A 14299-nucleotide genomic window follows, 5' to 3' on the forward strand; every position below is an offset into this window, starting at 1 on the left:
TGCGTGGGACGGTAGTTAACTATCGGCCCTTCCGCATCGAACACTCGGCAGCCCCCGGGGTGCACCCAGGGGCTGGGGCTCTTTAACCCTGCCACTTCCTTTGGATACTTTCTCCCCAGAAAAGAAACCACCCCGTGACTCAGCCCAGCTCCAAAGTGGCCATTTGTTTAATCAAGATAGTTGGTTTGCAAAACATTAAACAGTATTCGATGCCTAGTTAATAATTGGCATCCTTTGTTCTTGAGTCCCTGGGGACATGTTCCCCCCCCCCCCCGTAAAGGCATAGACAGCAAAAGAAATTGTGTGTTGAGCAAAACAAGAGGCCTTCAACCGCACATACGCTCGCCAGAATGTGTCATCTCCATATCGTGCTGGTAACAGCTCTGGTGGGAAAGGCAGCCATCGGGGTAAGTGTCCTTTTCAAATGTCCGTAGTTGAGAGGCTGAGGTTATGAGGCGGACCCGGGTTCGACCCAGGTTCAAGCACCCGGGCCGGGAGTGACTAGAAACTTGGGTTGTAAAAGGCACGTGTTGTCAATCTGAATACATCCTGATTGTAAGAGTCAATGCAGGCCTGTAATGTTAGTTGCTGTCGAGAAGCCAAGTCCATGAACCCACGCAACTGACTCGAGCCCTCGGAGCAGAGTCTCCGTGAGCACCTTGCCACTAAGGGGACCGGGGCGAGCAAATCTGCCAAGACGAGGGGCTTGGAGAACCCTTTGGCATGGATCTCCGAGAACCCTTCGAGAAGCCATTAAAAGCTACAGACTCTCTTTGCACGTGTTGACAGAGGTACAGTTTTCTGGCCATCTGAGGCAACAGTAGGGGAGGAACCCCTGTGATTCGGCTCGAGGGGAGAATCCTGTTCGTTGCGTATGAGTCTGGTTTTACTTAGGTGGATGAGTTTTGGAGAGAAGCTTCGTGGGTAGCATTTCTCTCCCTTGTCCCTAGCAGATGGGACAAGGAGGGTCAGCAGGGGCCCAAGGGAGGCGGTGGCGAGCAGGGAGAGGAAATGCCATCCGCGGGTCTTACGTGGGGACTGTAGGCATTTGGAAGCAGATGGGCGGTGGAGATGTCGGCCCCTGCTGTGTGCCTTTGTGGTTCCAGAGTGTCAGCTGGATCTCTGTGGGCACAGGAGAGGGGCCATCAACAGAAGCAGAGCCTCCTGGGGTTCCCTACCAGATGTGGTTTGAGGCATGAGCATGGGTTTTGGAGCCAGCGCTTTGAATCACAGCTTTGCCACATTCTAGCTGTGGAATATTGGGCAAAACATAATCACGCTGAGCCTCAGTTTCCCCTACTGCAAACCAAGTGACAGATAATCTGTCACAGATTTGGGGAGGGCCATGGCTGATTGGGTGAAGCAATGCATTGGCTTTCAATAAATATTAGCGCTTTCCCCTTTAAATTTCCAGAATAAATACGACATCTCTATAAGGGGAGGCTGGGTGGCTCAGTCGGTTAAGTGTCTGACTTCAGCTCAGGTCGTGATCTCACAGCCTGTGAGTTTGAGCCCCGCATTGGGCCCTGTGCTGACAACTCAGAGCCTGGAGCCTGCTTCAGATTCTGTGTCTCTCTCTTTCTGCCCCACCCCCATTTGCTTGTGTTCTCTCTCTCTCTCTCTCTCCAAAATAAATAAACATTAAAAAAAATTAAATCAGAGAATGTACCCCTTTGGGGGGGCAGGTAGAGAAGAATCAAGGGATGACAACAGAAAGAGCAGTCATAACCCCTTTATCTTATTAAATACCTTTGCATTTTATTTCCCATTCTATTCCATAGAGCTTTCCCTGTAGGCAGCAGATTAAATTTCAGATTTTCTCATTAGATGCTTCAAAACCAAGAGCTTCTCCTCCCCTTTCGGTAAACTTTCCTCAGACACCTTCCTTTGGCCCATATTAAGCTGTCAAGTGACTCACCTCTGAGAGAATTTTCTTTCACCCGTGATGACTGGTATATGTGTGCTGTGGCTGCAGTTACAAATTTTCAAGCCCCTACATCATTTGATTGCTTGGTGGATGTCTGGGGACAAGACCCAGCAGAAATACCATAGGTCTAGAGGAAGAGGTGGAAATTATCAGAGGCCCACAAGGGGCCCAGAGAAAGTACCAGTCGGAAAGAATTAGATCCTAAAGTTTGCAGGCAAGGAGAGAGTTGATGCAGTCTGTTTGAAGTTCACACAACGGTAATGGTCCCAAAAACTCCCTTTGGTGCAAGCCCCAGTGAATTTTTAGGGTTAGCAATGAAATTATAAGTCAATAATGGATAAAAGAGAAAATATGAGAGATAGCCTTCGGGCAATGAGCTTAGTCAGTTCCAAAGAGAGGATTCAGGGCTTTGGAATGTTTTCTTACCCCAGATGTGTGCCAGACAGGTGGTCGGGAAGGCGGCTTGCGTTCCACGGGCCAGTCCACAGACATCCAGGGGAAAGTGGCCAACTCGCTCAGATGCTTTGGAGAGTGCAGGGGCATCATCGAGGGGAGGGAGCCACACAGCCAGATGGGCTGGGCAGTCTCTTCCACCCCACGTAGCTAAAAATAATCACCAACTGTTATCATTTAATGAGAAATCCTGTGGGCCAGGTTCTTTCTTTACAGCGGATCGGTTCATCTCTGGGAGGACCCTAAGAAGTAGGTAGTGTTATTGTTCCCATTTTACAGGTGGGAAGATGGACAGCTTGGCCTCTAGTCAAGCTGAGCTCTACCCTACAGGCTGCTGTCCACTGTCTGGATGAGGTCTTTCGCCTGGACTCCGGCTGAAGATGAGATTTCTTCCATCCACAGAGCTTCAGGGTCATGGTCCTCCGTGTAGGGGCAGGAAGCTCTTAGTCCAGGGGTTTGTTTGCTGGTCGGGGTGCAGCGATCTCCACGTGCCCCTGGAACTTTAAAGAAAAGTGGTCACAGGATCTACAATCACTAGCCATTGGAAGGATGTGTGGACACTCTCTCACGAATTTAGGTCGTGCAGCAAACCCTATAATGAGTTCTCTATGGGCTCATCTCTAACTTAGATTTTTATTCAGATATCCGTGATCCAAAGAGGTATTGGTCAAATGTTATTGTCATGGACACCAGAAATTCATTCGAAGTGCCTTCCTGGCCTGAGCTAGAGTTGGTTTTCCTGAATGAACACCTGTCCGCAGCACAGCCTTGTACTGTTGCCCCTATGCTATGGATGAGAAACGCACCCAGAGATGTTCAACTAACTTCCCAGCCAGGACCGAGGCTCAGATCTGTCCCACTCCTTGCCCGTTACAGGAGACCCACTCAACTGTATCGAGGATGTGCACCGTGCCCAGGGCTCAAAAATCTGTTCTTGCTGTGGTTCTTGGCCACTGGGCTCAGCTATAATGGAATTTGACCTTCTCCAGGGTCAGAAGCCAGAGGGCGAGGCTTGGCAGGCCATCCCTAGAGAGGACAGAAGACAATGGCTTTTCTCTCCCCAGCAATGCACCTTATAATTAAAACACATGTTTGCTCCCATGTCTAGACTCCTTAAACCCTCGAGTTTAAACTCAACAACTCTAGAACTCTAGTATCCTCCCAGGTAGAGCACCACAGAAAGTTTTGAAGGGACCCAGGTAGAGCACCACAGAAAGTTTTGAAGGGACCCGAATCTGCAAACTGGCAACTTGGGGATCCATTCTGCTCACAGACTGAGTTTTCTTTAGGGGGTAGAAGGTCAGCCGAAGAGTATTTTAATTTTCTTTCAATTGTTTGGCAACATTTGCAAATCAGAACATTTCACATAGAAGCACAAACCCCCGCTTTTCTTGAAAACCAGACATTTTATTTTTTTTATTTATTATTATTATTTTTTACGTTTTTATTAATTTTTTTGAGACAGAGAGAGAGACAGAGTGTGAGCCGGAGGGGCAGAGAGAGAGGGAGACACAGAATCTGAAGCAGGCTTCAGGCTCCGAGCTGTCAGCACAGAGCCCGACGCGGGCCTCGGACCCACAAACTGTGAGATCATGACCTGAGCCGAAGTCAGATGCTCAACCAACTGAGCCACCCAGGCACTCCCAAACCAGACATCTTAGTAACATGGGGCTCACGTACCTGCTTGGCACCAACCAGATGAGGGGCTACCATTCCCAGTTTCAGAAGAAACTTGAGCGCCCCCCCCGCCCCCCACCGAGTCCATAGGCCCTACCACTCTCTACCATTGATACTCTTTTGCTGGATGGATTTACATTATCAGCCAGGTTCTAAGTTGGAGAGAGAGACAGAGACAGCCCAGCTTGTCTGTTATTATGCAGAAACACTATGGATGTTGAAGGATTGGAGCCTGTTTTGGATGGTCAAGTAACTGGGTTCAGCATCTGATTAATTTCAGCGTTCACATCTGCACAGCCCCCAGGACCGAACTAGGCCTTTGATGGGAAAGTAAGAGCCACCCCTTTCTAAGCCTCAAGGTTCCAGAATATCCAAGTCTCCTTCAGGCCCAGGAAGGACGTCACTCCCTCTTGCTGGAACCACAGAGTCTTAAGGAAAAGAGAGGGACTGAAGTTCACTGTGACTTCTTACAGATTTTTTTTATACAAAACTGATCCAAAGCACAATTCCAACTCATTAGCTTTGGCGGTATATGCTGGTATTTAGGGAAATCAGGCCACGGGAAATCGTATGTGTATATAGGCACAGATATATTTATATTTTAAATTCATTAAGGTTCCCTAAATGCAAAAGGAATTCTGCTGTCACAGAGAAACAGCATGGCAGAATATTCGGCAGCCGGGATTTTAAATAAAACATGCTTTTTCTTCATAATTAATATAACAAGGTTTTCTGGCTTAGGACTTGGCAAAGATCCCAGGAAAAATAAGGGGGTGGACTGGTGTGACGTGCCTGTGACCCGACAAACAAGTTCCATGAAGAGTTTATGCTTAGTGAGCTCTCCTTACTCGTGCCCATGATTTGCAAGGGGGAAAAAAAAAAAGAAAAGAAAAAAGAAAAGAAAAGAAAAGAAAAACTCAAACTCTCTGACAAAGTAGCTAATAATCATAATCATAGCACAACCATTTATTAAGTCTCTATCATATGTCAGATACTGTGTGCCTAATATTTATTACTTCATTCCCAAGTGCCCAATGGCTTGGGCACCCATGTCATCCTTATTTGACAGATAAGAAACTAAGCTACAGAAAAGCTAAGGAATCTGTCCAAGATGGCCACCCCCGGAGGCTACAGAATGGGGATTCAAACCCAGGTCTGCCCTAAAGCCCAAACCGGTTTCTTAATGTGTTTGTTAAACAGAGTTACCTTTTCTCTAGCTCAACAGATTTGTTTTTAAAGGAAATTGTCACTACTATAATGGAAAAAAAAAAAAAAAAAAAAACAAAGAAAATGACGTCACTGAATTCTAACTGGCTACACTTGCCACCCAAATGCTCAGAGCCTGAAGCCTGCTTTCTCCTTGTTGGAAGGGGAGGCTAGCAAGAGGTAGAGAGGATAGAGACTTACCAGCAGCACCCAGTTCTCCTTTGTGATGGGTTTGGAAGGGTTTATGGTGAAATTGGGAAAGGAGTGACCGTCTTACGCTGTGCCTGATGTCAGGTCATGCCCTGGGGAGCACCAGCTGAATCAGCTTGGGGACCACCAGTTCCGCACCAAAGGAAGCACGGAAGTGAAGGCAGCTTCGGGATCATGCCCACGTGGCAGAGGCCTCAGACCCATCTCGCTCTTTCGTCTTGTTTGTTCATTTGCCTTTCCAAAGGCCTTCCACCTGCACTATCACACCCAGAAAGACGTGTGTTTATCCCTCGTCCTCAATCCTCCCCAATTCTTTGTAAAAGCTGCACTCCCCACGAGCAGCCATATGCCCTGGAATAAAACATGAGGGTAAGGACATTTTTACTTTTACAATCGGGGAAGCTGAGGCACAGAGCGACTCAACAACTTGTGCAAAGAGGAGAGATCAGCCCACAGTCTCCCTTGGCCAGGAGCTTCATGCCTAAGGCAGGTATAATCAAAGCGAGCCTGAGGGCAAAGTCACCTGGGTACTGGTTCAAAATTCATGTTCTGGGCCCACTCCAGGCCCATGGACGCACGATATCTGTGTATAGGGCCCAGGAACCTGAATTTTTTAATTTATTATTTATTTATTTATTTATTTATTATTAGAGAGAGAGCGTTCCAGGGAGGGTCGGAGAGAGAGGGAGACAGCAATTCCAAGCAGGTTCCGCACTGCCAGCATAGAGCCCTACGTGGGGCTCAATCCATGAACCGTGAGATTGTGACCTGAGCGAGTGACCAAGACTCGGACACTTAACTGAGCCACCCAGGCGCCTCAGGAAACTGAATTTGTACCACGTTCTCCAGAAATGAATGGCAAATGCCATGGAAGCCTCCTACTCTGCCCCATCCCATCTCTGCTTGTCACGTGAAGCTACATTCCAGCCCTCAGTCACCCGGGCAGAGGCCTGAATGGGCTCTAAAGCTCTGAGCGTTCAAGTAGAAAGGCTACGCAGGTGATTGACAGAGCAAGGAGATCTGGCCTCGAGTCCCTCCCCTGCCCCAGTCAGTTCATGTCCTTACAGGAACACTCCATCCCCCTGGGCCTCACCCCTCTGTACATGAAGAGTCCAGACCCACTCCTCTCCACAATGCACGCTTGCTCGTCACTATGGTCCTGCTTCACCCACGCTCCCGAGAAGGAAGCCACCCACACAGACCGCGGGCCAATGCTTTCTTCTTTGGCTGCCATATTTCCCCCGCTAAAGCCTTCCCTCCTTGCCCTGAGGTTCAGATTAAAGCAAAGCCACAGCGAACCCTGCCCATCCTGAGACAGCCCTGTGTGGTGTATGTGCAAAAGCAAGAAAGGCAAGATTCCTTGCGACTAGAAAAGGACTGGATGGCACCACTCTATACCTATCAGGATGGCCAGAATTTTCTTAAATGGAAAGTAACCAGTGTTGGTGAGGACGTGAAGGAATTGGAACGCTCATGCACTGTCGGTGGGAATATAAAATGGTGCGGCCACTACGGAGCACAGGATGGTGCTTCCTCAGAAAGTTAAACATAGAACTACCCTAAGACCCAGAAAATTCCACTCCTAGGTATAACCCAGAAAAATGGAAAGCAGGGACTGGAACAGATATTTATACATGTTGCCATGTGCGTGGCAACTTATTCGCGATAGCCAAAAGATGTAAACAACCCAAGCGTCCCTCAACAGATGAATGGATAAACAAAATGGATAGACAATGGAAATCTACTCAGACTGAAAAGGAATGAAAGTTTGGTATATGCTACAACATGGATGAACCTTGAGAACGTTATGCCTAGTGAAATAAATCCAGTCACAGAAGGATAAATATTGTGATTCCACACATATGAAGTACCTAGAATAGGCAAATTCAGAGCCAGAAAATAGAATACAGGTTACTCGGGTACTGATCAGGGGAGGGCGGGGAGTGAGGAGAAAGTTATTATCTAATGGCTACACACTTTCTGTTGGGGATGATGAAAACGTTTCGGGTAAAGATAGTGTGGGATGGTTACACAACAATGTTAGTGTAACTAATGCCAGTGAATGGTACACTTGCAAATGGTTAAAATTAAAAATATTGTGTTGCGTGGATTTTATCACAGTTTTGGGGGGGAAAGGACTACGTGGCTTTGCACAACTGTGAATTTCATCATAGTTTGTCTGCAGCCAGAGCCGCAGTGGGGGGATGGTATGGGGCAATACTTGGGTTGGTGACGGGAACACGGACAACCTCTGTCCTCTGTCGCCACCACATCTCACCCTGACCTTGAGCTCTTTGTCCAACAGTGAGGACTGGCCTGCTGAACGCTGCACTCTTGTCTTTGGCCCACCCTTTTAGGCCGGTGACTTCAGCTTCACTTGGTCACGGGGCAGAGTTATCTCCCACCCAACTGCCCTTGGGAATAACGCGGCTTCTCCGTGTTGATCCACAACCAGCTCATGGTAGAACATCCAAGGAGGAAGGGATGGAGGGATTAGAGTCCCATTCTTTCTTTAAGCTTATTTATTTTGAGAGAGACGGAGTGCACATGTGAGTGGGGGGGGGGCAGAGAAAGAGGGAGAGAGAGAGAGAAAATCTGCAGCAGCTTCTACATTATCAGCGCAGAGCTCAACACAGGGTGGGGCTCCATCCCACAAATCTTGAGATCATGACCTGAGCCGACATCAAGAGTTGGACACTTCACCGGCTGAGCCACCCAGGTGGCCCTAGAGTCCCAATTTTCTATTGTTGGTTGGTTCATGCTAAGCCAAGCTTCTGGCCCCAGAGGACAGGTCTTGCACCACATCTCCCCTCTTCTGCGTCCCAATCCTCTGAGAACATTTTCCACCAGCTAATTCCTGGGATTCGCCAACTCAGACTGTTAGCCTCTGCCTTCTTGTTTTCCAGAAGATTTAGAATTCTGAAAGGCAGAGGAAGAACCTGAGCTGCAATAATCTAGATTAAAGATGAAATCTCGAAAAAGCTTAAACTCGATTAAAGAGAGGACAAAATGGATTAGGCTCCCATGCTCTTCACCCCCGAGGAGATTACGCTGTAAATCAGTAAGACTCAGGGGCGCCTGGGTGGCGCAGTCGGTTGAGCGTCCGACTTCAGCCAGGTCACGATCTCGCGGTCTGGGAGTTCGAGCCCCGCGTCAGGCTCTGGGCTGATGGCTCAGAGCCTGGAGCCTGTTTCCGATTCTGTGTCTCCCTCTCTCTCTGCCCCTTCCCCGTTCAGGCTCTGTCTCTCTCTGTCCCAAAAATAAATAAATGTTGAAAAAAAAAAAATTAAAAAAAAAAAAAGACTCAGAGACAATATCCTTCTCTCTGCCCTCCCTGTCTTTCCCCCTAACAAACCTTAGCCTAGAAGACACTAGAAGATACTAGAAGCTGCTATTTTATCCCTGTTGAGACAAGGAACAGAAGCGGTAAAAGAAGCAGGCAGCGGCTTGCACACCCCCCTGATCTGAGTGGAGATGTTTGTTGAGATGCGTTGGCCACCGTGGCCTGGCCGAGGCTCGAGCTGACTTTTGTACCTTCCACAGCTGTCGCTGGTGCCCAGCAGTCCTCCCTCTGTCCTACCAGGCCTGGGCCAGCCCGGACAGGCCTTCCATAAAGCTTTCCAAGGACAGAGGTCTGATTTCACAACCTGCCTCTTGTAGAATTCGGTAGCGCTGTTTCTTTCTCCTCCATTCTTCCGTTAAAGCGTATGATTGCCACGCTCTCCTCAGCCCTCATAGCGACGGAGGTTAAGGGCAAGGGCTCCGGTGGAAGACTGGCTCCATTCTATCCTGGCTCCAGCAATTTGCTAGCTGAGTTACTGTGGGCAACTTCACCTCTGGGAACCGGTTTGCTCACCTCTGAAATAGACACAGTTACAGTACCTCCATGATCAAGCATCGTGCGCCGCAAACGAGACAGAATGCGTGTAAAATATCGAGCACAGTCCTTGGCACACTGTCAGCTCTTGATGTATGCCAACTGAGATCACGGTTGTCTCCTCCTCCCCCGCCCCCTTCTTATTCTTTTGCTTCCGTGGTCTTCCTCCTTGCGTTTGCGAGTCCCAGGAGTAGGAGTTGTATCGTTTTAAGTGTCCCGGTGGAAAGACTGAACGCCAGCATGGGATGAAACATTGTGCCTCCCCATTCCCCCACCCCCATCACCCAGGTTAGTTTCAGGATCCAGACCTATGGCATAAATAACTGGCTACTGGCCTGGCCTCTCCCATATGGTCCCCCAGCTACCCAGCCTGTGTTTGGGCTGTGGGTCTCCACATGTCGCTGCAGCCTATCTCTGCAGGCGGACCCAGTGGCTCACAAAACGAGTGGGCCTGCTCTGGATCCCTGACTCGCAGCCCAGGCTGCGTCGCTGGGCGGCAGCTGCTTCAGACTCGCCGAGAGCCAGCGGGATCTGCAGGGCCCCCAGGCCCCAGAAAGGTCCAGCGTTGTTTTTGTTTGGTTTCTCCCGAGAGCGAGGGCTCAGCTCCTGGGAAGCGCACGTCTGCCACCTGCTGGCTGTGGGCAGCGCAGCACTTGGCTGGCCCTCCCGCTCCGGCTCAGAGCTCAGATTCGGGGTTCTGGCCCAGGTCCGGGCGTCAGAGGGCCTTGCCCACGCTGGGCCCTGAGGAACCATGTTCCTTGAAGTCCTCTCTCCCGTCCTGCCCACTTCTCGAAGGCTGAGCGTGGCCAGGCACGGTCCACACTGTTCAGTGCAAATGGGAGAATTCGGGGGGGCTATCTCCTCTGGGCTGGGGAGCATGGGGAGAGGGGCAGGCCCTGCCCTCCGGACAAGCTCCGTGGAGGGAAGGTGATGCAGGGCGAAGGACCGGATCGACGCAGAGTTGGCAGGAGGGGTCACATTTGCACTCGGGGCCGTCTCACGGCCCTCCCTTGGTTACCGCCCTGGTGCTCAAGCCTGGAGGAGTCACCTTCGGATTCTACCCCGTTCAAGTCCCGAGGCCCAGGAACACCCTTAAGACCTGAACCCGCCCTTTCTCCGTCTGACTCCCCACTATCAACCCCCTTCCCAAACAAGATACCCCGCCGCCCCCCCCCCATGTCATTCTTTGCAGAAACCAGGCCGGATGACCCTGAGGCAATTAAGCAGGCGTGGGCCCCGTCCAGACAGCAAATGGCCACTCTTCCTCTCTGCATGCCTTCCCCTCCCCAGCGGTGTATGTCACAATTTGCCAAACCTACAGAAGAGTGGGAAGAATAAGGCGCACAATAAGATTCTCTAACATCAGTCTACACTCCAGTTTCCCGATTGCCCCAACAATGTCCTTTACGGCTTCTTTTTTCTTTTTTTTAAATCCAGGACCTCTCATGGCCTTGGGTTGTCACGCCTCTTTCCTCTCGCTTAGTAAAGAACAGCCTTCCCACCTTCTTTGTCTTTCACGGCACTGCCATTTTTGCAGGGCCTCGGCTAGTTGTTTCGTTGAACGGCCACAACCTGCGTCTGTCGTGCTTCTCGTGAGTAGACTCGGGAGAAGCATTTTTGTCAAGAATTCCACTGTGGATACTGCGGCCTCGGTACCTCAAGTCAGGATGCATTCTTTTTTTTTAACCTGCCTCTTCTTTTTTTTTTTTTAAAGTTTCTTTATTTATTTTGAGAGAGAGCGCACGCGCACACGTGCGTGAGTGGGGGAGGGGCAGAGAGAGAGAGAGAGAGAGAGAGAGAATCTTCATCAGGCTCCACGCTCAGCGCAAAGCCCGATGTGGGGCTCTATCTCACAAACCGTGAGACCGTGATCTCAGCCAAAATCAAGAGTCGGACGCTTCGCCGGCTGAGCCACCCAGGTGCGCCTTACCCGTCCTTTCCAATGTATCATCTGCCTAGTTCCCAAAACGGTTAAGGAGGCCTACAGTCAAACAGAAAATTAAAACCTCTGCTGAGGGGAGAGGAGGAAAATATACCACACTCCCCAGGTTGATGCGAGTGCCGGGAAAATGATCGCATTGACCAGTGCCTTCTGGTGGCCAAGACCCAAAAGGGAGAACTGTGCGGGTGACAGAGCCCTCCTTTTCTAAATCAGAGGTCGGCAAGCTTCGCCTGGAAAGGGCCAGATAAGAAATATCTGGAGCTGTATGGTCTCTATCACGACGACTTTGCCGTTGTGGCACAAAAGCAGTCGAAGACAACACTTAAAAACAGGCATGGCCGTGTTCCAACGAGACTCTATTTGCCTTTGAGCGTCCCACTCTTGGTTTCGGCTCAGGTCATTATCTCTCGGTTTCATGAGACCGAGCCCCGTGCCCGGAGCCTGCTTGGGATGCTCTCTCTCTCCCTCTCTCTCCGCCCCTCCCCCACTCACACTGTCTCCATCTCTCTCAAACAAACAAACTTAAAAAAAAATTGTATTGGGGCGCCTGGGTGGCGCAGTCGGTTAAGCGTCCGACTTCAGCCAGGTCACGATCTCGCGGTCTGTGAGTTCGAGCCCCGCGTCAGGCTCTGGGCTGATGGCTCAGAGCCTGGAGCCTGTTTCCGATTCTGTGTCTCCTTCTCTCTCTGCCCCTCCCCCGTTCATGCTCTGTCTCTCTCTGTCCCAAAAATAAATAAACGTTAAAAAAAAAAAATTTAATAAAAAAAAAATTGTATTTATAAAAAGACACCTCTGGGTTTGGCCCCAAGGGCCTTAGTTTGCTTACCCTCGACTTAAGTAAAAGAATATATTTCCAGCTCTGGGGCGCCTGGGTGGCGCAGTCGGTTAAGCGTCCGACTTCAGCCAGGTCACGATCTCACGGTCCGTGGGTTCGAGCCCCGCGTCGGGCTCTGGGCTGATGGCCCAGGGCCTGGAGCCTGTTTCTGATTCTGTGTCTCCCTCTCTCTCTGCCCCTCCCCCGTTCATGCTCTGTCTCGCTCTGTCCCAAAAATAAAAAAAATAAATAAAAAAAAAAAAACGTTGAAGAATATATTTCCAGCTCTTAAATGAATAAAACTTTCTTCTTCCGACAAGTACTGTGCTCTAAAAGGAATTGTTCGTAAGACTGTTTATTTATTCAACAAAAACTTTTTCGGGGCTGTCATGTGCCTACTCTCAGTATGGGGTAATACATCAGTGATGAAACAGACGAGATCTTTGCCTTTCTGGAGGGCAGAGTCAATGTAAGAAATAGATAACATGCAAATAGACAAGAGCAGCATGGCACAAGAACTATGGAGGAAATGAATGGGTATAATGACAAAACAGTGTGTTGGGACGTGTCACACCCACGGCGAGCTGGGGAAGGCCTCCTGGAGAAAATGACATTTAAGCTAAGACCTAGCAATGGTCACGGGAGAGAGCCTTCCACATAGAAGTAAGAGCAGGTGCAAAGGCCCTGAGGTGGGAGGACCTTGGCCAGCGCCAGTTTGAACCCGGGTGTGGCTGGGGATTAGTACTGGGCGGTGGACGGGAAGGGTATGGCCAGAGGATTATAGGTTGTGGCAGGTGCTTGTGTTTTCTTCCAAGAACTATGAGAAGGCACTGGAGAGCTTTAAGCATCTGTCCATCCCCCGCCCAAGGAGCTGTCACCCAAGGCTCCCCCAGACTGGAGTGTGAATCCGAATCTGATCACAGCTGTGTGACCTGTAAGCCTCAATATTCTCGTCTGTACATGGGCTAATAGAGGCCTCCTCATAGGGCCGTTCTAGGAACGAAATGCAGCAACGCACGATCAGGAGGAGAGGAGAGGCTCCGTACGTGTTCATCACGGTCAGGGACATGGTTGTCCATACCTGGGCAGCCATGCCACAGCCTGAGCCCGGGTAGGCACAAGCACCGAGTCCCTACCAAGGAGAATCCTCAACGGGCTCGGGAAGAAGGGGAGGAGGGGGCGTCTTCAAAGAGGCCCCGCCCCCTCCCTCTAACCTGTCCCAGCTACAGCCACCCGAAAGCACCCAGTGCTCCTGATCCTGATATGTGACCCTGGGAGAAGCTCCTCTCAGCTGGCGGGAGCTCGGGGAGGCACCCAGCCAGCCAGCAGACTCAACCTTGCTCAGCCCTGTGTTGGTTTTCTGTTTTCGTTTTTGCTTTTTTTGCAGTTCTCCTTGATGTCTTTACTCGTAGACCCGGACCCAGGTGAGTGTGTGGATCGTCCAGGGGCTCCCCACAAGCTACGGGCTGCTCTGGGATGGAGGAGAGGGGACCCACGCGTGTAAGTGTTGGCACAACCTCGGCGTTCAAAGGGTTCCGAAGTGCCACGGACCCCTTCAAGAATCTTCCCGGAAAGATGCTCTCTTGGGTGTTTGTCCCTCCACGTACACGCGCAACGCTTTGCTAAATTTCGAGCTGCCCGCGGATGCCCCCGATGCCCTGTCTCAGGACCCCAAGGGAAAAAACCGCTGATACAGTTAAGTCCCTTCATTTTACAGAAGAGGAAACTGAGGCGCAGGGAGGGACGCCAGAGGTTACACAGCCCATTAGTGGCTGAGATGAGATGAAAAGGCCAACGCAAAGTGAGGGTGGCATGGGGCAATTACTGGCTCCAGGCAGGCCAACCTGGACCCTCACTCACTTCACCCCGTGGGTGGGGAGCCAGGCCCCCTGTACTGGGCCATGCAGTCACCCCTCAGGCTGAGCCGCCCCTGTGGCAGCCTCCCACGAGCACCCCCCCCCCCACTGCCCCTCTGCCTGGTTTGTTTCCCCAGACCCTTTCACGACGGCTCTGTCTCTCACAGACTCTCTCTGTCACCTTGTCTCTGTCCTGTCCCCTCTGCCTGGTACCCTCAGCTGTGCCCCAGCTGAGCAGAGCTGTTCTTTCCTGCCATCATCCAACCTCGGTCTCTTGACTCTGGGCCCAAGTCTCCCTTCCAAGAACCAAGGCACAACTCCATCAGGGCAGAGGCCG

At 50.6% G+C, this 14299-nt stretch overlaps 1 protein-coding gene across 1 annotated transcript in view; it reads left to right on the forward strand.

The window, feature by feature from the left end:
- The first annotated feature begins 347 nt into the window (after positions 1-347).
- The window catches only part of HABP2 (hyaluronan binding protein 2), a 33462-nt gene continuing 19510 nt past the window's right edge, over positions 348-14299 (forward strand). The window contains exons 1-2 of the mRNA XM_047072714.1: positions 348-407; positions 13494-13530. Coding sequence (XP_046928670.1) covers positions 351-407; positions 13494-13530 — 94 coding nt within the window. The 5' untranslated portion in view covers positions 348-350. The remainder of the gene's footprint in view (positions 408-13493; positions 13531-14299) is intronic.

This window comes from Lynx rufus, unplaced genomic scaffold (genome assembly GCF_022079265.1).
Source record: "Lynx rufus isolate CCGP_SWC_20201006 ecotype Redwood Valley unplaced genomic scaffold, mLynRuf1.p SCAF_11, whole genome shotgun sequence".
Lineage (NCBI taxonomy): Eukaryota > Metazoa > Chordata > Mammalia > Carnivora > Felidae > Lynx > Lynx rufus.